General features: G+C 53.1%; 1 protein-coding gene across 1 annotated transcript in view; it reads right to left on the reverse strand.

The window, feature by feature from the left end:
- DDX31 (DEAD-box helicase 31) overlaps window positions 1-23,088 on the reverse strand; it is a 69,042-nt gene that overhangs the window by 35,303 nt on the left and 10,651 nt on the right. Inside the window, exons 7-14 of the mRNA XM_051835359.2 lie at window positions 16,938-16,982; window positions 15,136-15,177; window positions 14,385-14,449; window positions 12,279-12,398; window positions 12,043-12,149; window positions 10,886-11,121; window positions 9,310-9,486; window positions 6,962-7,021 (exon numbers count right to left, since the gene is read on the reverse strand). Of these exons, the coding sequence (XP_051691319.2) occupies window positions 6,962-7,021; window positions 9,310-9,486; window positions 10,886-11,121; window positions 12,043-12,149; window positions 12,279-12,398; window positions 14,385-14,449; window positions 15,136-15,177; window positions 16,938-16,982 (852 nt within the window). The remainder of the gene's footprint in view (window positions 1-6,961; window positions 7,022-9,309; window positions 9,487-10,885; window positions 11,122-12,042; window positions 12,150-12,278; window positions 12,399-14,384; window positions 14,450-15,135; window positions 15,178-16,937; window positions 16,983-23,088) is intronic.

Here is a 23,088-nt window from a genome sequence, read left to right on the forward strand (position 1 = left end):
GCCCCAGCCATTGTGGCCATTTGGGGAGTGAACCAGCAGATGGAAGCTCTCTCTCTCCTTCTCTCTGTATCTCTGCCTTTCAAATATATAAATAATTTTTAAAAAATCTGTCCATTATGGTTTATCTCTAGACAGGGAGACTTGGCCGATTTTTACTTTTTTTTGTATTTTCCTGTGCTGTTTACTTTTTCTTTTTAAAAATTGATTTATTTATTTGAAAGGCAGAACATCAGAGAGAGAGGGACAAACAGAGGAGAAATCTTCCATCTGCTGGTTCACTCCCCAAATGTCCACAACATCCAGGGCTGGGCCAGGCTGAAGCCAGGAGCCAGGAACTCCATCCTGGTCTCCCACATGGGTGCGGGGGCCCACGCACATGAGCCATCCTCCACTGCCTTCCCAGAACTGGCAGGGACCTGAACAGGAAACAGAGGAGCCAGGACTCAAAACGGCATTCTGATATGGGATGTTGGCCTCACAAGCAGCAACTTAACCCACTGCACCACGATGCCGGCCCCTGCTTCCTCTTTTTCTTTCTTGGTGTGGGTGTGTGCACATGTACACACACACACACATACACACTTTGGAACCATCTGAAGCTAAGTTGCGAACATCATGATACGTCAGTCTTACATACTTTGGCAAGTATCTCCTAAGTAAAAAGGCATTCTATATAAGCACACCACTATCACACTAAGAAATTTAATATTAAAAACCATTATTTTCTACTGAACACCTATGTTTAAATTTCTCCAACTGCACCTAGCATGCTTTTTATAGTCGTTTCTCTCTCATGCATCCTACTGCCGGGACTCGAGACTCACGCCACGACGGCACCTCTGCCTTTCATCAGCCGTTTTCTGACGACCGTCACTTCCGCAGAGTCCAGACGACTTGACAGGCTCCCCCAGTCTGGGTTTGCTCTACCGGCTTCCTGAGGGTGGGGGTGGGGTTCAAGGTAGGCATTCTGGGGTTGAGAGTGCTTCAAGAAGCCCATGAGAAAACTACGCATGGCTTCAACAGGTTTCCGTGCCACAATAGCTTATGGTTTAATTCAATTTCCTATGGACCCTCTGAGGTGCCCTCCTGCACGCGGGTTCAGGGAGGTGTGCTGCCCACGGTTCCACACCGGGAGGCCCCTAGGCAGCGTGTCCTGGGTTCAGTCCCCGGGGTAAAGTGGGAGCCAGCAGCTCTCTCCACTGTGAAGATGTCTCTCTCCTTCACGGTGAGTGAGTGGAGAGTGGAACTCAGACCACGCGAATGCCCTATTCCCAAAGGGTTCTGCATCTGCTGATGCTCCTCGCATGTTTACCCCGCAGCTGCAAACGGTGACCGTCCTGGTCCATCGCTGCATCCTTCACTCGCAGCTGTGAATTCCGGGGTAAAGAACAGCCGCCCCCCGCCCCCTTCCAAGCATCACTAAGGGTTCGGATATACATTCTAATTTTCATTTTTGTTTGAAAGGAAAAGGAAAAGAGAGACAAAGATCTCCTATTGTCTGGTTTACTCCCCAAATGCCTGGAACAGCTGGGGCTGGACCAGGCTGAAGCAGGAGCCCGACCCAATCAGGGTCAGGGTCTTCCGCTCAGGGTCAGGGACCCACGTGCTGGAGCCGTCTCAGCGTGAGCACAGGCGGAAGCTGGAGTCAGAAGTGGAGCAGAACTCAGGCCTGGACACTGACATGCCTGCCAGATGCACACTATCCTGGAACAACAATTCTAGCACAGCTTCCGTAAGAAGCACGCTCCCAGCTCCCAGGCGCCGTCCCACCGTCTTTTGTCCAGACCACCAAGACAGCTCAGGACCTGTCTGCCCTCACTCAGCCCTGGGATCTGCTGGTTTCCTCCGAATGGTGGCTGGCTGCATCCGAAAGTGTGCAAGCAGAAGGGGAGGTACCACCAACCAAGGGTTTCCACCTGCTGCTGCCGTCCCACAACCGCCCGCTATACTAACCACACCCGACATCTTCAGAAAACTGATGGTTTTTCAGTCTGCTAAGCTCTCGGTGAGAAGTGACTATCGGCGACAGTGGGCTGCCTGAGCACTGCGGACAAGCTTTGTAAAAAATTTAATGCACGTTGGTTTAATAAATTCAACCAGATGAAACTACCTCCTGCGTGGGTGACCCAGCTCTGGGCACACGCACGGGACACAACCTCCCTGTCTAGCTACTTCCTGCACTGGGGACTCCTCCCACAGCACCGCCATCTCCTCCTCCTCTTGGTTTCGTTCACGCAGACCTGATCCAGCCACTGCTTTAGGTTCTTCCTTCTAGTCCCAGTCCAGGCTTCCAGGGAATGAGCAAAGGCAGGGCAGGCCTGGACGGACTACCTCACGGTAGCTCTAGAGTGTGGGCAGGTCAGGGCGGCGCTCTGCCTCAGCTGACCCCCACGACGACGGCTGGGGGGACCGTCCCACTTAGTTCACGGGGGCACTTTGAGGAGCAAAGGAGAGCACACGTGGAAAATACCACGAACTATGCTTCAAGCACCCCACAGCCTGATGATGTCACAGTGGGACTGCGGCAGACAGGGCGCCCCGAATCCCCTCCTCCCCCCGCTGCACCCCTCGCACCTCCCTGGGCAGGCACCACCGAGAAGCCAGAAGCGGCTCCATCTCTGTGGAGCGCTGTCAGCGGCAGCACCGGGCCGGCCGGAAACTGACCTGCTGCAGACCCACAAGACTTCGCGTCTCCGCCGCTCCTGAACAGACACAGCCCAGCTCCATTCCTCTAACCTAATTAGGGCAAAAGACTCGCTGAAGTCAGTTCTGAAAGACACTCCACGGCGAGGCCTTGCAGGCCCCGGGCTTGACAATTGGCTGCCTCCATGAGACCTGGGAGTACAGATGGAAGGCAGCTTGCTCAGGTGCCAGCCTGTCAGTTGGATTAAAATGACTCATTTATTTACCCAAGCACCTCACAAAGTGCTTTTACGAACAGGGAGAGGGGCCTGCCGTCTCTCTGAGAAGGGACGCAGCGAACTCGCCTCTGACGCCTTCCCGGCCTGCCAAAAGTCATTACTGCCGTGTGTGGAAAGCCATCAGCAGGGTACAGGCCCCCGTTGTCCGGGTGACAGATTGGGCTGCGTAATCAGAGGAGGAAGGAGAGAGTGCAGAAGCTGTCAGAGGCGAGAGATCTTGGCTGGAGCCGCCAAAAAACTGGCAACATGAGTTAGCGTAACAGAGTAAACAGCAAACAATCTCCAAACCACCTCCCCACGGACACACACGGAACACCATGGAGGAGAGAAACTTTACTTAGAAGACGGGACCCAGTGAAAAGTGAGGTGCCGGACCGACACGTGCGTCTGGCGACCTCGCCGCCTTTGTCCCCTGGGCTGGCCGCTCCCCAGGAGAGAGGAAACGAAGGGCCGCGCGGACGGCAGTACTTCGAGAAGAGCCGGAGCTGGGGCAGGCGGCGCGGGGGACTCATGGGCACCTTCTGGAGAAGGCCCAGGCAGGACCCCAGCTCTGCTGGGGGAGCAGCGGGCAGCAGGGCTGCGCGGAGCTGGAGGTGACCCTGCTCTGTGGGACAGTTTCCACCTGCCAGGGACCAGCACGGAGAGCAGGGACCCCAGCAGAAAGCCTCTGGCCGGCCGGAGAACCAGCGGCCCCAGGAAATCTCAGGGCCCCCTCACCGACAGGACTCCGAGGTACAAACCACACTCCTCTCCTATGGCTTAGTGCGACTCCTCACCATAAGCAGGAGGGGATGATATTTTGTATTTTGTCTTCCATCCGATTCCTCTGGTTTCTCAATTCCGTTGAGAAAGTGGGCTTCAGGCTTTGCAATGACTCCCTCCTACAAATCCCTACGTCCTTGTTAACCTGGCTGTGAATACGTCTCTTCTTCTACAGACTGGTCTCTGCAGCCCCCAAACCCGTCACTTCTGCCCAGACTTCACCTCCCCCCGGGCAAACACGTCTGCAATGGCAACAGCACTCAAAGCTGGTCCAGAGAGACACCTGTTTTGTTTTGACAGGCAGAGTTAGACAGTGAGAGAGAGAGAGAGACAGAGAGAAAGGTCTTCCTTTTCCGTTGGTTCACCCTCCAATGGCCGCCACGGCTGGTGCGCTACGCTGATTTGAAGCCAGGAGCCAGGTGCCTCCTCCTGGTTTCCCATGGGGTGCAGGGTCCAAGCACTTGGGCCATCCTCCACTGCCCTCCCGGGCCACAGCAGAGAGCTGGCCTGGAAGAGGGGCAACCGGGACTAGAACCCGGTGTGCCGGCGCCACAGGCGGAGGATTAGCCTAGTGAGCCGCGGCACTGGCCAAGACCCTTGTTTTTACGATGTTTACAATCAAGATGAAAAATACCCACACATACATATCCGTAGCTGTTCCTAGCAGGAAGAAAGACACGGGGTATGGGGGGGGGGGGGAGGCATTTTTTCTAACAGTAAAGGAAACAGCGTGACTGTGCACACAGTCTCCTGAAGGCATTCATTCAGTTGTTGCAGGCCTCCACGAAAGAAACCTTGGGGTTATAAACTAAAATGGCGAAAGTTAAGAGTAAATGGGGAGGAACCTCCCCTCAGTGTGCAACATGATTCCTCCTTATCGAAGGAAGCCAGGTCTCCATCTGCCTCGTCCTGACGTGGCCCTCAGTCCTCATTAACACCAAGGCGCCTCCTGGAGAGCGTTCAGATAGCCTGGCAAGCAACAGGCGGCTTCCAAGGACGCCGAGTGACAGGATCTCCCTGGGCCCGGCGTGAGCACATCTCCTGTGCCCACAGCTCTCTGACACCAGAAGTGTCAGGACGAACTGAACAAGCAGGGTAGAAGGAGCAGAACACCGAGCAAACCAAAGAACGTGTCGACGACGTTAAACCCGTGCTCACAGCCAGCTTGGAGCGGAGACCGAGCCAGCCCCTCCAGCTAGCCGCTCTCCAGTCCTCTTCAGGGCGTGCTGAAGACAAGCGGAGGCCGTGGCAGAAGGCTAGCACACGGGACGTGACCTGGACGAGCCAACGACCACAACCCAGAAGATTTCAGAGGAACTGGAGAGATTTCCCCGCACGCGGCACCCGGCCTGGCAGGGCACGCGGGGGCGAGCAGGTGCTGTGCTTCAGCAGGACAGTGGACGGCCCACCTCAGGGCTCTGTCTGGCCGACAGGACCACTTGCAAGCAGCGGCCACAAAGAACAGGGATGTGATCACTGCTTTGACCCACTGACAATTATGCGTGTTTCAGAAAGAACCATCTCCCCTCCCAGGTAGAGCTGCTAACCAAACCAAAATCTCACCTTAGATACACGGAGTTGGCTCGGAGACTGACAGCTGCCCGTGTCTGTATGTATGGCGGCACCAGCACGCTAGGAAACCAGCATCTTCGGGTGGAAGGGAAAGGTTCTGCTCTTACCTAACTCAAGTCCTAACAAAGCTCACCACTGCTTTCTGTTCCATTTACAGACGGTCTGTGACACTCAGGCCTCAGGTAACACCCACATGTGGAAAAGCGCATCACCTCCGCCTCCCTCGGGCTCCAGGAAAAGGCACCCACACTGGCGGTTCTCTGAACGTCCAGCCAATTCAACTCACACATACCAAGTGCCTGAGGCAGCCGAGCAGGGCACTCCCTGTCTTCACAGAGCTTACGACCTGGCAGCACGACACCTCGCCAGGTATGACAGCATGATGGAGAACAGGGGGCACAGTGGGAGTGAGCAGCGGGAAGAACCGGGGCTCCTGGGGTTCACTTCCTGAAGTGAAACTGAAGCTGGGAGCCGAGCAGAGGCCACAGTGAGTGTTCCACGCAGACAGAAGAGCATGGACATGGCCTCAAGGCCAGAACAAGAGGAATGACACGTTCAAGGAACCGAAACAGGGGCCTGTTGGCTACAGGGCGGGGAGCGGTGGGCTGAGGTCTGGTCCCACAAAGCATTACTGGACAAGATGAAGGTTTGTGGCACAATTCATCAATCTTCACTCTAGACCAGGCACTTAGAGATGGGGTCTAGAGCAGACAGAAGCGCCTGACTTATGGACTGGTGTCTAAAGGGAAGGGCTGCCTGGTCAGACACGGAACTCCCTAGAGCCAAGCATTCCAAGACACTGTCACGGCCACAGTGTCTCACACCATGGGAGACTCGGCCCCTGATAAGGAGGCCAGACAGGCCTCGTAGATGAGTGCCCACACTCACACCCGCACACCCCCATTCCCTCCCCAGAAACAAGGCTGCACTCACCCACAACCTCTAAATCTACAGAGAAACTGTCTCAACTGCCTTGAGCATGCTGGGAGCCACGGCGCTCCCCGAACATGCTAAGAGCCACGGCGCGCCTTAGGAAGTACCCACGTTACGTAAGGCTCTGCGGGGCATTCACACGGCTGCCTGGCACATGCTCCCTGGACCTACTGGATGTACAGTGGACTTCCTCACTGTACACACAGCTTTCCCACCTGCCCACTGGAGATGAAATTATATCGTCCAAGATGGCAGAGAGGGGGCAACAACTACGGCGCAGAGACTTCTCAGAGGAAACCGTAAAGGGCGAGGTGCCAGTCTCCAAGGAGCACGGGAGACGCGCACTAGAAAGGTCAGTGCTGCGCTTGCAGCTGCGCAAGACAGCAGAGACGGAGGCCCCGAGAGTCGAGGGCCAGTGGCAGCAGCGGACAAGTTCTGTCCAGGCGTGTGCTTCCCCTTTAAGGAAAGGGGCGCAGAGGCGAGCGGAGTATGTTGTTGTGGGCAGACTTTCTCAGCTCTAATCACTCCCGATAGCTGTAATTTACAAGTTTTTGGTGGATGGAAATCGCCAAGATTCACACATTTTCAGGCCAACAGCTGCCACTATTAGTGAGCAAATTGCCAAGTCTTCTGCCCGGTGGTAGCCAGCTATGTGTGGCAGTCAGGTGACAAGCCAGCGGCAGAGACCAGCCACAGCAAGGGCCCCTTGTAGGGGTGCTTCCGCTCCCCGCAGGGTTGGCCACAGACTGTCAAGAGGAAACACTGCTACGCACCGTGCAGAGGAGGACGCCTGTCCTGGATCGGGCGAATTCCTGGAACACCGCTGTCCGTTCCTGCAAAGAGAAGGGGGCGGGCCTTGTAACTCAGTTAAAGCTCCAGCCAGGGAAGCTAAGAGTTCCCTCATTCTCCCGATTTCCTACCGCGACGGCCGTTCACAGGCACAGAGCGGCTCGCCGGGAAAGCAGTGGACTCTGTCTTCTAAGGTGACCCGGTACAGAGGGCACGGCGCTGGGGAGACCGACGCGGGGAGGCCAGGCGAGGGCCAAACGTCTCCCTCCACAGAGCATGCAGCTCGTCACAACCAGCACTGAGAACTTGCCTGCCACGCGGTCAGCTCGGGAGAACGTTCTGAGGTTCTGCCGGCAGCGCACAGGGCAAGCAGCAGGGACGACGGACCTGGGGCCGTCTCAGCTTGGCCTGGAGTGAGACACTGCACCCCGATACTGGCAAAATGAAAGGCGGGGTGCTGCCTCCTGCCTCTGCCTGTCTCCTGCAGAAGATGTTAGAACTCCACATTCGCAAATAAATAAAATAAATCTTAAAAAAAACAACAACTAGATTCTTAATCAAAGCTGGATCACCCTGAAAGACAGGGCAACCGTGGCGCGGCCCGTTCCCTAGGCACTCAGAGCTTCACCTGCAGGAAGCCCTGGGAAGTAAGCGCTGTCACCATCCTCATCCTCGTCGTAGTCAGGGACCCTGAGCCCGAGGCGGAGTCCACACAGCCAGTAACCGACGGGCCAGGACTGGAACACAGGGAGTCTGCCCCCCAGAGGGCACGGCCATAACCACCACGCTGGGCTCTCAGTGGGAACAATCCAACTGCACAATTTTGTGCCTCACTGTTACACTTCCTGGACTTGACCAAGCCCCTCCCTCTCCAGAGTCCTCAGGGCTGTCCTGCCAGTGCCTTGTGAAACAGGCCTGCGGACTGATGAACCAAGCTTAAAACAGAACCCCAGGCCCCAGACGGCTTTGAGGAATGAAATCAACCACCTCGATCGAATCAGGCTTATGAAATTCGGACAGGCTGGAACATTCGGAGACTCCATGCAATCTTGTGGTAATAAGCTGTGTCCTTGAATGACCTTGAGTAAAGTCTCTTTTCTGGGCCTCCATCTCCTTAATTACTAAAACAAACAAGCAAAGCCGACAGGGGCCGGCCCCGTCTAGGATCATGTCGCACCTCCAATGTCTCTGTTAGCTCTAAAACGTCCGCTGTGGCAGCAGGTTCTGCTCCACTCTCACCGGTTTCTGCCTGGCTTTCACCTCTCCTCTAGGACAAGATGGCTCCTCCTCCCATGCCCGTCCGCCCTTCCTCTCCCAATTCCATGGTGTGAGCCTCACGCCCTGCCGGGCAGCCTGGTTAGGAGCGAGGGCTAAGTGCTGCAGAAAGAGGGAAACGTGACACTCCTCCCTGACACACACGTCGCTCCGCTGAGATAGAGCTGGAGCCTGCAGCCCCTTCCGTGCCCGGTGCCCGCTCCCCACCAAAAGTGCTCCGAGTGCAGCGCTGTGTCTTGTTGACAATGACAGCAGCCGCGCTCAGCAGTACCATATGGGATCCACAATTTAGCTCCATTAATGCTCTTAATTTGAAGACATCAAGCCCTAATTACACACTGGGTACTAAAAAGGCAAAAGCCTTCCCTGGTGCCAGCTCCTTAGTGGTGCTCTGTTGCCTCAACAGCTGCTTGAGGCAGACTCGGGCCAAGCGGGGCTCGCGAGCTCTCTCGGGTGGAAAAGCCCTGTGCGCAAGCGAGAGCACCAGGACGACAGGCTGCCCCTGACCAGCCCAACCCAGCCGGGACGACAGGCTGCCCCTGACCAGCCCAACCCAGCCGGGACGACAGGCTGCCCCTGACCAGCCCAACCCAGCCGGGACGACAGGCTGCCCCTGACCAGCCCAACCCAGCCGGGACGACAGGCTGCCCCTGACCAGCCCAACCCAGCCGGGACGACAGGCTGCCCCTGACCAGCTCAACCCAGCCGGGACGACAGGCTGCCCATGACCAGCCCAACCCAGCCGGGACGACAGGCTGCCCCTGACCAGCCCAACCCAGCCGGGACGACAGGCTGCCCCTGACCAGCTCAACCCAGCCGGGACGACAGGCTGCCCCTGACCAGCCCAACCCAGCCGGGACGACAGGCTGCCCCTGACCAGCCCAACCCAGCCGGGACGACAGGCTGCCCCTGACCAGCTCAACCCAGCCGGGACGACAGGCTGCCCCTGCCCAGCTCAACCCAGCAGTGCCTGCCCTAGCCCGGCGCGGCTCACGAGGGCCACACGCAGGGCCACTCATGCAGGGCCCGGGCCACCTGGCCAAGGGGTTGTGCTCACCTCCTGTTCCATGTTGCCGTGAAGCCGCAGGAATCTTAATCGCGTGCAGGCAGATGGTGACGGCCCCGAGGCCCGGGCCCCCGAGCCGCTCGCCAGGGTCTGGAGGAAGAGGTGGTAGTGGAACTCCACCAGCTCGCAACTGGAGAAAAAGACGATCATCTTCTGGTCTTTCTCAAACTACAGCGACACGGGGCGGGGGAGACACCGTAAGTTTCTAAGGTTAGGTGACGCTAAAAATGAGTGTTTCTCCAATATACATATTCACACTGGCTCTGAGTTCAAACAGATGATTCTGATTATTTTTTTCTTCTAAAAACTGCTATTCCCCTCCACAAAGAAGGTAGACATGGACGTGCTCGCGTCTCGGTACTGGAGAGGGAGAGCACCCCGCAGAGGAGGGTGTCCGCGCTCTCTCCCTCTCCCCCTCCCCCTCAGGGCTCACCGTGCGGGCCTGGCAGACCCTCCAGCTCTCAAGCCCTCCCACCTGCTGCTCCCCCAACATCTGAGTCTACTGAGCAAACAGATACGAGGAGGCCTCAACACACACGTGTGGGGCTGGTGTGGGGCCGCAGGTCAACCCTTGGTTTGTGATGCCAGCATCCCGTGGGAGCGCTGGTTTGAGTCTTGGCTGCTCTATTTCTATTTTTTTTAAAGATTTTATTTATTTTATTTGAGAGTTAGTTACAGCCAGTGAGCGAGAGAGAGGTCTTCCTTCTGCTGGTTCACTCCCCAGATGGCTGCAATGGTCGGAGCTGCACCGATACGAAGCCAGGAACCAGGAGCTTTTTCCTGGTCTCCCACGTGGGTACAGGGCCCCAAGGACTTGGGCCATCTTCTACTGCTTTCCCAGGCCATAGCAGAGAGCTGGATTGCAAGTGGAGCAGCTGGGACTAGAACCGGCCCCCATAGGGGATGCCGGCGCCGCAGGGGGAGGATTAACCTACTGCACCACGGTGCCAGCCCCAGCTGCTCCACTTCTGATTCAGCTCCCTGCCAGTGCACCTGGGAAAGCAGCAGCAGGTAGCCCAAGTGCTTGGGCCCCTGTTACCTAAACGGGAGACCCGATGGGGTTCCAAAGCAAGCCGGCTTTGGCTTGGCCCAGGGAGTGAACCAGCAGATGGAAGATCTTTCTTTCTCTCTTTGAAGAGAATGGATAGTACTTCTTTAAAAAGAAAACGGCAAGGTTCCTCCTCTGTGGAGCTTATAGTCACATGCATGCTAGCCAGTAAATAAACACATACATATAAAAAAATTTTAAATTTAAAAATGAAATAAAAAAACCCACGAGTGGGAGCGCCCCTGTGCGTTCCTCCTCAGATACTCCACACAGATCTCGGGGTGAACGTCACGACTCTCCCCGACCTGGGGTCCCTTACCCGCTCTCCATCCTCCGGCAGAAAGGACACACACAATATACACATCTAGCTCCACGTACAGACACACAGCTATGCACTCAGAGTCAGAGACAGATTAGAGAACTTCCGGTTCGCCATCAGCCCACTGCTGCCAATGCCGGACACAGGCAGAACAGCGGCTCCTCCTCCCCAGACAGGCGAGGCCTGAGCCGCAGTCGCACCTTGCACTTCTGTAGGATGAAGGCTGCCAGGCAGACAAGCCTCAGTTTGCTGGGAACCAGTGTCACGTGCTGATCCAGACTCTCTGGGATCGCAAAGCCATCCGGCCGGGAACCAGGCTGTGGAGGACCGACTTCCTGCACTGCTTTGCCCTCTGGGTTACACTGGTCACGGCTTTCATCCAGGACAGAAACACTGACTGGATTGTGCAAACTGATGTCAGCCAGCCGTGTCACACCTTGGAGAGAGTGCAAAGAGCAAAACAGATACATACGCACACCCACACACACCATCAGCTCATTAACAGGGTCCTGGCATGAATGTGTCCTACCATCAGCCTGGTGGAGGCAGACTCCCTGGACTCCCCACAGCCCCACCAAGCCATCACGTTCGTTTTCTCAACTCTGTCATCTATGGAAGACCATCAGAGGTGTCCCCGCCCCCACCCTCCAAAGGGGTCCAGGGTTAAACAGGCTTCCCAGGCGGCTTTGCCGTTGACATGCACCATCAAGCTACAAGGAGGAGGGAGGGGACGGGACAGTTCCCAGTTTTCTGACCACAGAATCTCTTTTCCGTGGATCCTGTCTAAATTCATGCTCCCTAGGATACACTCTTGGAACTGCTGTGGGTCGCATGAATGGCCCTGCGTGTGTGTCGGATCACAAGGCCCAGGAAATCAAGTAAGTCAGGCGCAAGCGCCCGAACGCTGAGCCACCATTCAGCCTGACTCATCGTGTGGGGCGATTCTGGAGCCTTCCGGGCCTCGGTGTCCCATCTGTGAAGAGAACTAAGAATCCCCACCTCGAGAAGGCAGAAGACAGAAGGAGCTTCAGCAACCTCTTCTAAGAGCGGTGCCCCTTGGGAAAAGGTGTGAGGACTACACTCAACAGTGCACGGCGGAGAGAGGGCAGCGTCCTCTGAGCCCGGGCCCCACGGTGGGTGGTACCTGCAGTGAAATCTTCCCGCAACATCTGGGCACAGGTGCCCCTGCCCGAGCGCCGAGACGACCTCTCCCCTGCCCTGTGCCATGGGGATCAGTCTCGGGTGTGTGGGACTGGAGTCTGCACACTGGCCTCTTGGGGCACTTTCTTTCTAGCAGAGCGACCTGTCTGGCAAAGACTCAGGGACATCCGGGTTCTCCTTCTACTTCCCAACCCACCTTCTGTGAGTGTTGCCGACAGCAAGACGTTCTGTCGCTTCCGGCACTCGGCATTTACAGCGTTGAGTATCACTGTGATATCCTTCTCAAAACCCAGATCCAAGATTCTGCGGTCAGAGAAGAAGTTTGATCCGCATGCAGAACAGACGTGGTGACACGGGGCTGCGGAAGTCACAGTGAAGGCGGCAGGCACGGCCCTCCCCTTCCACCTTTCGTGTTTCCCGGCCGAGGCTCACCTGTCTGCTTCATCCAAAACCAGCCAGCAGATCCGACTAAAATGAATGTTTTTTGTGGATCTGATGTGATCCACCAGGCGGCCGGGGGTTGAGATAAGGATATTTATTCCTTTGCGAAGTCTGCAGAAAAATTATACACCATAAAAGCCAATCAAACAGGGCTACCTCAACAGAAACACGAGGAAAAGGAAGACAGCTTCCCTTCGCCTGCCAGGCCTGACGTCACGGAGCACACAGGGGCAAGCAGGTAAACAGACACCCACGTGCCCCCCACTCCCACAGCACCTACCTGCTCAGGTCAGAAACTGCCAGGATCATGAAACCCTAACCGAGAGGAATCTTATCTATAAAGTCAATGTTCTTTAGCCAATGCAGACTCTTTAGAGGACATTCCAGGTGGACGGTTCTCCAACCTGCTCTCAGAGGCTCTATGCCATGGACCCTGTTCCCGGAGCAGGTCAGGTGCTCCAGACGCCTGACAACTGCCTGCACTGTGCCCTAGGGCCTTCGAAGAGCAGGGACAACTTCCTCCCAGGCAACCACTACCCCATCATTTCACAGTAACAGACAGAACAGCATTTTTTTAAAAAAAAAAGATTCTTTATTTTATTCAAAAGGCAGAGTTACAGAGAGACAGGGAGAGATAGAGATTGAGAGATCTTCCATCCGCTGGTTTACTCCCCACGTGGCCACAATGGCAGGAGCTAGGTTGATCTGAGCCAGAAGCCAGGAGCTTCTTCTTAGTCTCCCACGTGGGTGCAGGGGCTCAAGCACTTGGGCCCTCCTCCACTGCTTCCCCTGGCTGTTAGCAGGCAGCTGGATTGGAAGTGGAGCAGCCGGGACTCGAACTGATACCCTATGGGGTGCTGGTGCCTCAGGAGGAGGCTTAACCTACTACGCCACAGCACCGGCCCCCAGAATAACATTTTTAGTTGGTTGTATTTTCCAGCTTTCCTTGCAGTTAAGTATGGCTATCTGCTTATGTGCTAGCAATGAGAGAGACAGATGAGGGGAGTGCACAGATCATTCAAGGACCTTTAGAGGGAAGAGGGATGGCCATCTTTGTTCCTGCTGGCAGGAACATGTAATGGCTGGAGCTCCAGCTACTAACTGAAACCATGAGGTAATCATGCATGGGCGCCTCCTACAACGGCAGAGAAAGACACAGAGCACACTGCCAGTCCTGGACTGGATGCATCAGACTGTGGTGAGAGGAAAACCACCACGTTGTTTGTGTTTTCACAGCAGAATTCAACCCTGAGCGATGCCTACAGCTTTCAGGCTCGTTTTGCTGGCTGGCGGTAACTACTAATTAATAAGCTGTCATACAATAAAAGTATTTTAGGTCAGTGTTGTGGCACAGCAGCTAAAGCTGCCACCTGCCTGTAACGCCAGCATAACGTATAGGCCCCAGGTTCGAGTCCTGGCCGCTCCACTTCCCATCCAGCTTCCTGTTAATGTGCCCGGGAAAGCAGCAGTGGACGGCCCCACACCCCTGGCTTCAGGCTGGCCCAGCTTAGTGCAGCCCTTTGGGGGGTGAATCAGTGGAAGGCAGACCTTTCTCTTTGTCTCTTTCCTCCCCTCTCTTGTAACGCTGCCTTTCCAATAAGTAAATAAATAAATGAATGAATGCTTTAAAAGAATTTTAGAAAGAATGCAGGCAATTTGGCATATACTTGTTGAACAATTTTCACTGACACCAATTTTAAGTGAGGGACCAATGTATCTGGATATAAAAAGTGAACCGCGAGGCGCTATGTTTGTGATCTTACTTTTATAACACCGAGCAGCAAAGCCGCACAGAAGGCGCCCACCCTGGAGGTGGGGGCGGGGCGCGTCTGTGGGCCATCATGGGGCTGCGGCCAGGAAGACGTGAGCGTTGCTGCCAACCACATCAGACGGGAACCTGCTGGGAGGTTCATCAATATTTCAAACTGCAGCGCTGTCTGCAGGTGACGGTTCTCGGCCGGCTCGGGCCGTCCACATACGGGGATAGGAAGCTTGGTTGGAGACAGGGTCTCCCCAGGTTTGGAAGGACCAAGTTTTATCGAACAGAAGGGAAGCCAGATTCAAAAAGGAGTCAGCAGTGAGTGGACCTCCTCCTACCTGGCTTTTTCTGACTTCCTCTTCTCTCCTCCCATTAACACTCCGGGCACAATCCAGGTAAAAGGCTAGAGAAAGACACAGACCAAAATCAGCGCAACGCTCCTTCGCTGAAAACAGGACTGATTCTAGATTCCGACCCCTTAAACGAGCAGGCAGAGCGGGAGGACTCGGGCTTTTCACCGCGGGAGGGGCTGCACACACGGTCACGAGCGGCAGTGACCAGAACGACAGCGACAGCCAGCTCCCGGCGCCGTGGGCGGGACGCGGGAGCGCTTGCGCTGGTCCCAGCAGCCGCCCCGCCTTCCCCGCTGAGCCTGCACTGAAAACGCATTCCAGCAAGCTGAGTGCCCTCTCCCTGCCTGGGCAGGGGCAGGACAGAGCAATCACGCGCTAACTCGCGGGGCCGGCAGGCTCTGGGTCCGAAGCCTTCCCACTGTCTTTACCACCCCACGCCAGCTCTGAAGCCGCTTTCCTGAGGTTGTGCCAGGGGTCTCAGCCCACGGCTGCTAGTGACAGGATGGACAGAGCACACAACCTCCAGCGCCAGGAAGCACGGTGACTCGGCTGGGCTGCAAACTGACGGGGAGCAAGGCCGAGATCAGCACAGCCTCAGACACTGTGCCAGCGAAAGTGGGGACATCAAGGAAGGGGCAAAGAGGAATTCCTACCCCAGCGAAAACAAGGAGACTGGGGGTAATCTTCCCTCACAAGCCAGCCCAAGAGGACAAAGCTGAACACACGCCTGCCTTACCTTAAGCAGTTTCTGGACGGTGTCAAAGCTCTGCAGAGCCAGCTGTGAAGGGTGACAGAGAATCGTGAGCAGCGTGCCCTTCCTCCCCAGGCAGTGTGACTGATTAGGACCAACACTTCCACCTCGAGGCAAAGCTCAAGGGAAGAAAGACCCTATGTGCACAGAATCTGCCCCAGAAACGCGCCTCGCTCTTGGGCTGGTTCCGCAACCGAGCATAAAGGTTCTTTGACATACACAAAAATAGTGTTTTGTGCTCCCTCTGCTGGCTCAAATTCCCAGAGCGTCACACAGAAGTTCAAGTCTTTGGTGCACAAAGATGGAAAAAAGGGGAAAGTCACCCCCTAATCTAGCGCTCCTCAGAGAGAGAGAAAATCGCTGGCGGATGAGGGGCAGAGCAGAATGGTGACGCACAGCCTAGCCTTTGAAGGAGACCAGCCCAGGGCGTCTCAGACTGGCAGATGCTCGTTCCCAAGTCTACAAAAACAAAAACAAGGCAAAACCCACATGCCCAGCGGAAACCAGACGAATAAAAGTTAATGGTGTAACATTAACCACCGTCAAAAATTCTCTACAGTACCCTGTTATCCAAGCACACACACACATATATACATGCATATATAGAATATATACACACACACAGCACTTATTAATTAGTGTTCATGAGACATCCCCAGCAAGGAGCAAGTTTGCTGCTGTAGAAATTCAGAGCCGCTGCCTGTTCTTGGGGGCAGAGCTGAGCTCGGGCGCTGCAGGTTCTAAAACGGCTGCTCAAAACCTCCACCTCATAATCAATTTTCTGCAACAGACTGATTAGCATCTGATGCAGAAAACAGACACCCAGTCTGAAACTGCCTCTGTAGGCAAATAAAACAGGTCAGACAGCAGAGATTTCCACCAAGAAAGAAAAACGTGGAGAAATTTAACGTTCAGGAAAAAGGGAAGTTTTTGTAGTAATAGTTTCTTTAAAAAATCAAAGTTCAGTTTCAGAGCCAATGCTCTTGAGTTTGAATTAACTTGTTAAAAAAGACAAAAACACTCTGAGGGCGTTGTTTGGTGCAGCAGTTAGGCCACCACCTGGGATGCCTGCATCCCGCATCGCAGTACCGGGGCTCACGACCCAGCTCTGCGTCTGCAGCCAGTTTCCGGCCACCTCCATGGGACACGTGGATTGAGTTCTGGGCTCCTGCTTCAGCCTGGCCAGCCCTGGCTACCACAACCTTCTGGGGAATGAATCAGCAGATGAAAGATTTCTCTCCCTTCCTTTCGAATAAAATGAAAATAAGTAAAAAACATAAATTTTATTTATTTTTAAAGATTTATTTCTTTCAAAGGGAGAGTTGCAGAGAGAGAGGCAGATGGACAGGTCTTCCAACTGCTGCTCCCCAAATGGCCACAACGACCAGGCTGGGCCAGGTCAAAGCCAGGAGTCAGCAGCTCCATCTGAGTCTCTCACGTGGGTGCGGGGGCCCAAGCACCTAGGTCATCTTCCCCTGCTTTCCCCAGAGCACAGCAGGGAGCTGGCTCAGAAGTGGAGCAGCGAGGGTGTCACAGGCAGCGGCCTAACCCAGCTGCGCCACAGCACTGGCCCCTTTAATCCCTTTTCAAGGGACAGAAATTTAATAGTGCCATCAGTGGTTTCTTTGACAAGGAAATGCTTTTCTGCACTTATTATTTTCCACGAGTACTTGAGTTTTCATCCTACGAGGAGCCAGCAAGGGAAAGGAGAAGAGCACGCAGGTAACACCTAAAGTCCACAGGACGTCACTGGCGCACACGAGGCCCAGGAAGGCGGGCCTGCTTACCTCTCGCGTCGGCACTATCACCAGAGCATAGGGGCCATCGCTGCGCTGCTGACAAAAACAGACACACGGTGAGTGGGTGAATGAAGGCCACAGACTCCAGACGACGGAGCTGCAGGCAGCTGGCTGTAGACATCAGGAGACAAGAACGCCCGGCACCCTCAGCACCACAGAACACTGTTGTGGAGGTCCTGGACCATGCAATCAGGCAAGACAAAGAAACAAGCCGTGCAACAGTGGAGACACACAAACTCACGTTAGCAGACAGCACGATACGACCTCAGCTGAAAATCTACCACAAGTAAGAGACTGCAGTCAGGTGGCTGAACGCAACATTAACCTAAGACATCAACAGTCTTCTAACACAGAATGCCAGAAAATGCAGCGAGAGAAGAACCCACAGTTCTAACAGCAACAAAAAAGATAAAAAAAAAAGCTTAGCCAAAGTGTACAAATTCTATACGAGGAAACTTTTAAAACACCTCTGAGGAGCATAAAATAAAATCTGAGTAAATGGAATGATGTGGCCTACATCAATATTAAAAATGAACTAATTATTTTAAACCAATCCATGAATATTGTACGAGACACCATAAGTATGTACACATGTACACAGCACATATAAAATATGTAACTAGACAAGCTGATTTCAAAGTTCCTAAGAAAAAAATAAATTTGCAAAAACATTGGGGCCAGCGCTGTGGCATAGCGGGTAAAGCCGCCACTTGATGTCAGTAAAGCCAGCATCCCATATGGGCACTGGTTTGAGTCCCAGCTGCTCCACTTTTAATCCAGCTCTCTACTATGGCCTGGGAAAGCAGAAGATGGCCCAAGTGCTTGGGCCCCTGCACCCATGTAGGAGACCCAGAAGCAGTTCCTGGCTTCGGATTGGCGCAGTTGCAGCCATTATGGCCATCTGGGGAGTGAACCAGTGGATGGAAGACCTCTCTCTCTCTCTCTCTGCCTCTCTGTAACTCTGCCTTTTAAATAAATAAATAAAATCTTTTAAAAAAGGCTTTAATTTCTTTAAAAAATTTGCAAACATAACCAAGACATTTATGAAAAGCATATTAGATATCAAAATAATTTAAAGCTTTGGTAGTTTAAAAAATGATACTGGCACATAAATAGAGATCTCAACAGCAAACAGAATCGAGAACAGAATCAAAGACAGGCAAATTTATGGAATAATGTAAGGGCCATTTTGTATTAGTAGGAGAGAGATGGATTATTCAAAAGAGCTTTGAGGAAAAAGCTAGAAAAATAAAGCTGGAACTAAAATGACCTTTTTTATAGAGCACACAACACTCAGAAACCGTAAAAGAAACACCAACACGTTTTGTCCCATAAAAATTGAAAATTTTACTATGGAAAAATAATAACTAAAACCAAAGCATGAGTCAAATGACACTGGGGGCAAACAAAGCAGTCTTAGACAGAAGGGCTAATCTTCCAACTTACAAAGTCTACAACCCAAGCGAAAATTCGAGAAAGAAGGATAAAACCCATTAACAGCAGATCTACGGAAATAAGAATTCAAAACACTAGTTACTACACACACTTTCACACAAGAAAAGAAGTTCAATTTTGCTCCTAAGAGATATTCAAACTGAAACTATGATAAAGTATTTTTCCCTTTTGCCATTAAATGAGCAAAAATAAAATGGCTGAGAGTGTTGATGAGGGCATGAGCAACCAGGAACTCCTATACACGGTTGGTGGGAGTGCAGGCCTGTACAATGATTTAAAAGTCAAACCTGGCATTACCTACTAAAATGAAAATGTAAACTATACTGCAAATACGTATGTGTGAACAAAGCAAGCTGTAGAATATCTACAGATTGTATTTGTAGCAGTCTTGTTTGTGGCAAAATAATGGACACGATGAAAATCCCACCTACTCAGGAGGGAATGACTCAGTAAGTCACGGCACAAACACGCAATGGACTCCCACTAAGCAGCCACTCAAAACCACCAGGCAGCGCTAGATGGCGGAGGGCGAGGCAGAGGACACCGCGCGTACTGTGAGTCTCAGAAAGCAAGCGTCACGGCAAAGCGGGGAGAGGAACTGCGCGCACGCAGGTCCACACGGGCACCCGAGGCCACGGGGTAAGGGAGAGCAGAATGACTCACTTTCACCACGCGTATGTTTGGTACTCTCAATTTTTAAACCACATACAACTGTATGTAACAAATAATAATTAAAGAAAGAGAAACCCAAGCACTCTGACGCAGGCCCCTGGGTCAACAGTGCCTTGCACATCGCCGGTGCACAGATGAGCGTGTGAAGGCGGGGGCAGACTCAGCAGCAAATCCAATTACTCGCGTGGTGTTCATGTTTTGCATGGGAAATATTTACCCAAAAGGAGAGAGAGATTTGAAATTCAGTCTGTACCCAACACCAACCTGTGAGACTACACAGGAGCCCCAGCCAGGAACGGTAAACATGTTAGCACAGCGCTACCAACATGCCGCTGTGTGACGCGAGGGGGCTCTGACATTTCAAGAGCTGTCACGACACGGAGGAGGAGGAAGGAAAGTCGGTGCCTCACAGGGCCCGAGAGAGGGAAGGGAGGACGCGCTGCTGAAGGAACCAGGGCCCACGCAGCTGCAGGCCTGCGGACGCAGACGCGGGACTCGACTGCCCTCGAGCGCCTGGACGTGCTGCTCCCCCAGGGACGCTCCTCCTGGGACTCCGAGGACTGCACTGAGCACAGCTGGAAGTAAGGGAGCCACCTGGGGCTGGGACCAGGGCTCCGCAGAACACGCGGTCTTTGGCAGACGGCCCGTTACTGATGTCCAAAGACACAAGGCGTCTTCACAAAGTTCATGGGAGATGTGCGTTATCTTTTAATTCTATTTTCCATTAACTCTCTGAATGAAATACCCTCCTAATTCCACAAATAAAACACGACATGGTCAATGGTTTTCAGCAAAATAAATCAAATTACTGTTGTTCAGAGCAGCCACAAGACCCTGCTGCTGCTGCTGCTGCTGCTGGGTGCTGGTGGTGGTGGTGCCGGTGGTGATGGTAATGGTGGTGATGATGCTGCTGGTGGTGGTGGTGATGGTGCTGGTGATGGTAATGATGGTGATGGTGGTGATGATGGTGGTGGTGGTAATGGTAATGGTGGTGATCGTGGTGGTGGTGCTGGTGATGGTGGTAGTGGTGCTGCTGGTGGTAGTGGTGGTGATCGTGGTGCTGGTGATGGTGGTAGTGGTGGTGGTGGTGCTGGTGGTGATGATGGTGGTGGTGGTGATGGTGGTGGTGGTAATGGTGATGTTGGTGATGGTGGTGGTACTGGTGGTGGTGGTGATGATGGTAATGGTGGTGGTGATGGTGGTGGTGGTGATGGTACTGGTGGTGATGATGGTAATGGTGGTGGTGATGGTGGTGGTGATGGTGGTAATGGTGGTGATGGTGGTGGTGGTGATGGTACTGGTGGTGGTGATGGTGGTGCTGGTGATGATGGTAATGGTGGTGATGGTGGTGGTGGTGATGGTGGTAATGGTGGTGATGGTGGTGGTGGTGATGGTGGTAATGGTGGTGATGGTGGTAGTGGTACTGGTGGTACTGGTGGTACTGGTGGTGGTGGTGGTGGTGGTGATGGTGATGGTGATGGTGGTAATGGTACTGGTGGTGCTGGTGGTGGTGATGATGGTAATGGTGATGAGCCAGGCAGAGTCGGGCTACAACTGTAGGACCCATTCCAGCTCAGATACTCCCATTCTAGCTCAGATACTCCCATTCCAGCTCAGATACTCCCATTCTAGCTCAGATACTCCCATTCTAGCTCAGATACTCCCATTCCAGCTCAGACTCTCCAGCCTGGAGTGAAGAAAAACCTCCACTGGCAACAAGTTCTTCTGGAGTGTGTGCGTGGATGAGACTTCACTGCGTGATGACAATAACTCACATTTATTCTTCTCTAACTATGTGCCAGGGACAATGCTAAACACTTTACATGAATTATCTCACTGTAAAGTGTGTAATGAGAAAGTAAATCAGTTTCCTCCAGGAAATAAAATTCCTCATTTATCCACCTCAGGGAAAACCAATATTAACAATTTGCCAAGTATTCTACTTCTTTATGTCTATATAGACATAAACTATTATTTATGAAACCGGAGTTAATAGGATCACACTGTTTTGTAATCTGCCTTTCTTTAATTAACGTGGCAAGAACAGAAGCTCAAGTTTGCAAGTAATAACTGAAAAAAAAACTTCACGTTTAAATTTTATTTACTTTCACTGTTTTTACCTGAAAGGCAGAGACAGAGAGACAGATCTTCCACCTGCTACTCACTCCCTGAAGCTGGCAACAGCACAGCTGGACCAGACCAAAGCCAGGAGCCGGGACCGCAGTCTGAGCTCCTCTGTGGGTGGCAGGACCAGGCACTTCAGCCGTCACTGCTGCCTCGGAATGCACACTAGCAGGAAGCTGGATAGAAGCGGAGCAGCTGAGATTCAATCCGGTCCCGATCAGGGATACAGGTATCCCAAACGGTGACGTCACTGCTGTGCCAAACCCAGTTCAAAATGCCACTTTTAACGGCTGTGTGGATCTCCATCATCTGGATGACTGTGTAGGGCTTTTGAAAGCTGATTTTTAGGGGGCTGGCACTGCGGCACAGAAGGTTAGCATCCGCCTGCAGTGCTGGCATCCCACATGGCTCCGAGTCGAGTCCCGCTGCTCCACTTCTGATCCTGCTCCCTTTTAGTGTGCCTGGGGAAGCAGTGGAAGATGGCCCAAGTGCTGGGCCCCTGCACCCAGCAGGGAGACCTGGAAGAAGCTCCTGCTCCTGCTCCAGCCTGGCCCAGCCCTGGCTGTTGCAGCCATCTGGGGGAATGAACCAGCAGATGGAAGACTGATCTCTCATCTCTCTGCATTTCTACCTTTCAAATAAACAAACACATCTTAAAAAAAAAAAGAAAAAGATTGATTTTTAAAATGCCTCAACCTACTCACTTTGAAATAATTTCAGACTTGTAAGAAATTGCCAAAAATAGTACAAGGAATTCTTAAATACTCTCACTCTAGTCTCCACGCATGTCAGAAATTATGAAAACTATATTGTAATTATCAAAACCAGGACATTAACATTGATCCATATTACTAATCTATAGATCTTTTTTTTTTTTTTTTTTTTTGACAGGCAGTTAGTGAGAGGGAGAGTGAGGGTGAGAGAGAGAGAAAGGTCTTCCTTCCATTGGTTCACCCCCGAAATGGCCGCTATGGACGGCGCTGCGCCAATCCGAAGCCAGGAGCCAGGTTCTTCCTCCTGGTCTTCCACACAGGTGCAGGGCCCAAGCACTTGTGGCCATCCTTCCCGGGCCACAGCATAGAGCTGGACTGGAAGAGGAGCAACCAGGACGGAACCGGTGCCCCAACCAGGACTAGAACCCGGAGTTCCAGCGCGGCAGGCAGAGGATTAGCCTAGTGAGCCGCGGCGCCGGCCTAATCTGTAGATCTTAATCAAATATCCACTGACCTACGCATGCCCTATTTCCAGATCAGTGCACTCTAGGTCCAGCGCACTGCATCTCGCTGTTGTCTCTCATTTCAGTCTGGAGCAGTTCGTCAGTATTTCTTGTCTGAATTTAGGACTCAACACCTTGAAGACCCCTGCCCGGCTATTCTGCAGAGTGCTCCTTGATCGAGGTTTGTCAGGTGCTCCCCTGCAGGTGCATTCTGGTCTGCATTTTTTGCAAGGAAACAGAGAGGCAGTGTCCTCCTCAGCACTGCCTACCAGGAGGCTCAGCACCGGGGACGCCCACTGCGAGCACTCGGTGAAGGCCGCGGGAGCAGGCTGGCCTCCCAGCTGCAAGCCGCTGGCTTCCCTTTGTAACCAAGAAGCGTCCTACATGGAAACCCCTTGAGACTATAAGATCATTCCACCTTATTTCAGTATCTATGATGATTCATGCCTGAAACAGTTTCACTGTGGCATCTGCCAAACGGTGATTTTCTCTCGACATCACTTCCACATTTACTTGCTGGAATTCATCCCCATTTGTTCATTTGATTATATTTATGGCAAGCTGGACTCATGGATATTTTACTTCATGGATGATATTTGTCATTCACATCTCAGGTAGGCTTAATATACTTCTTTTTCTTTTTTTTTTTTTTTTTTTTTTTTTTTTGACAGG

Source organism: Oryctolagus cuniculus, chromosome 1 (genome assembly GCF_964237555.1).
Source record: "Oryctolagus cuniculus chromosome 1, mOryCun1.1, whole genome shotgun sequence".
NCBI classification, from domain to species: Eukaryota; Metazoa; Chordata; class Mammalia; order Lagomorpha; family Leporidae; genus Oryctolagus; species Oryctolagus cuniculus.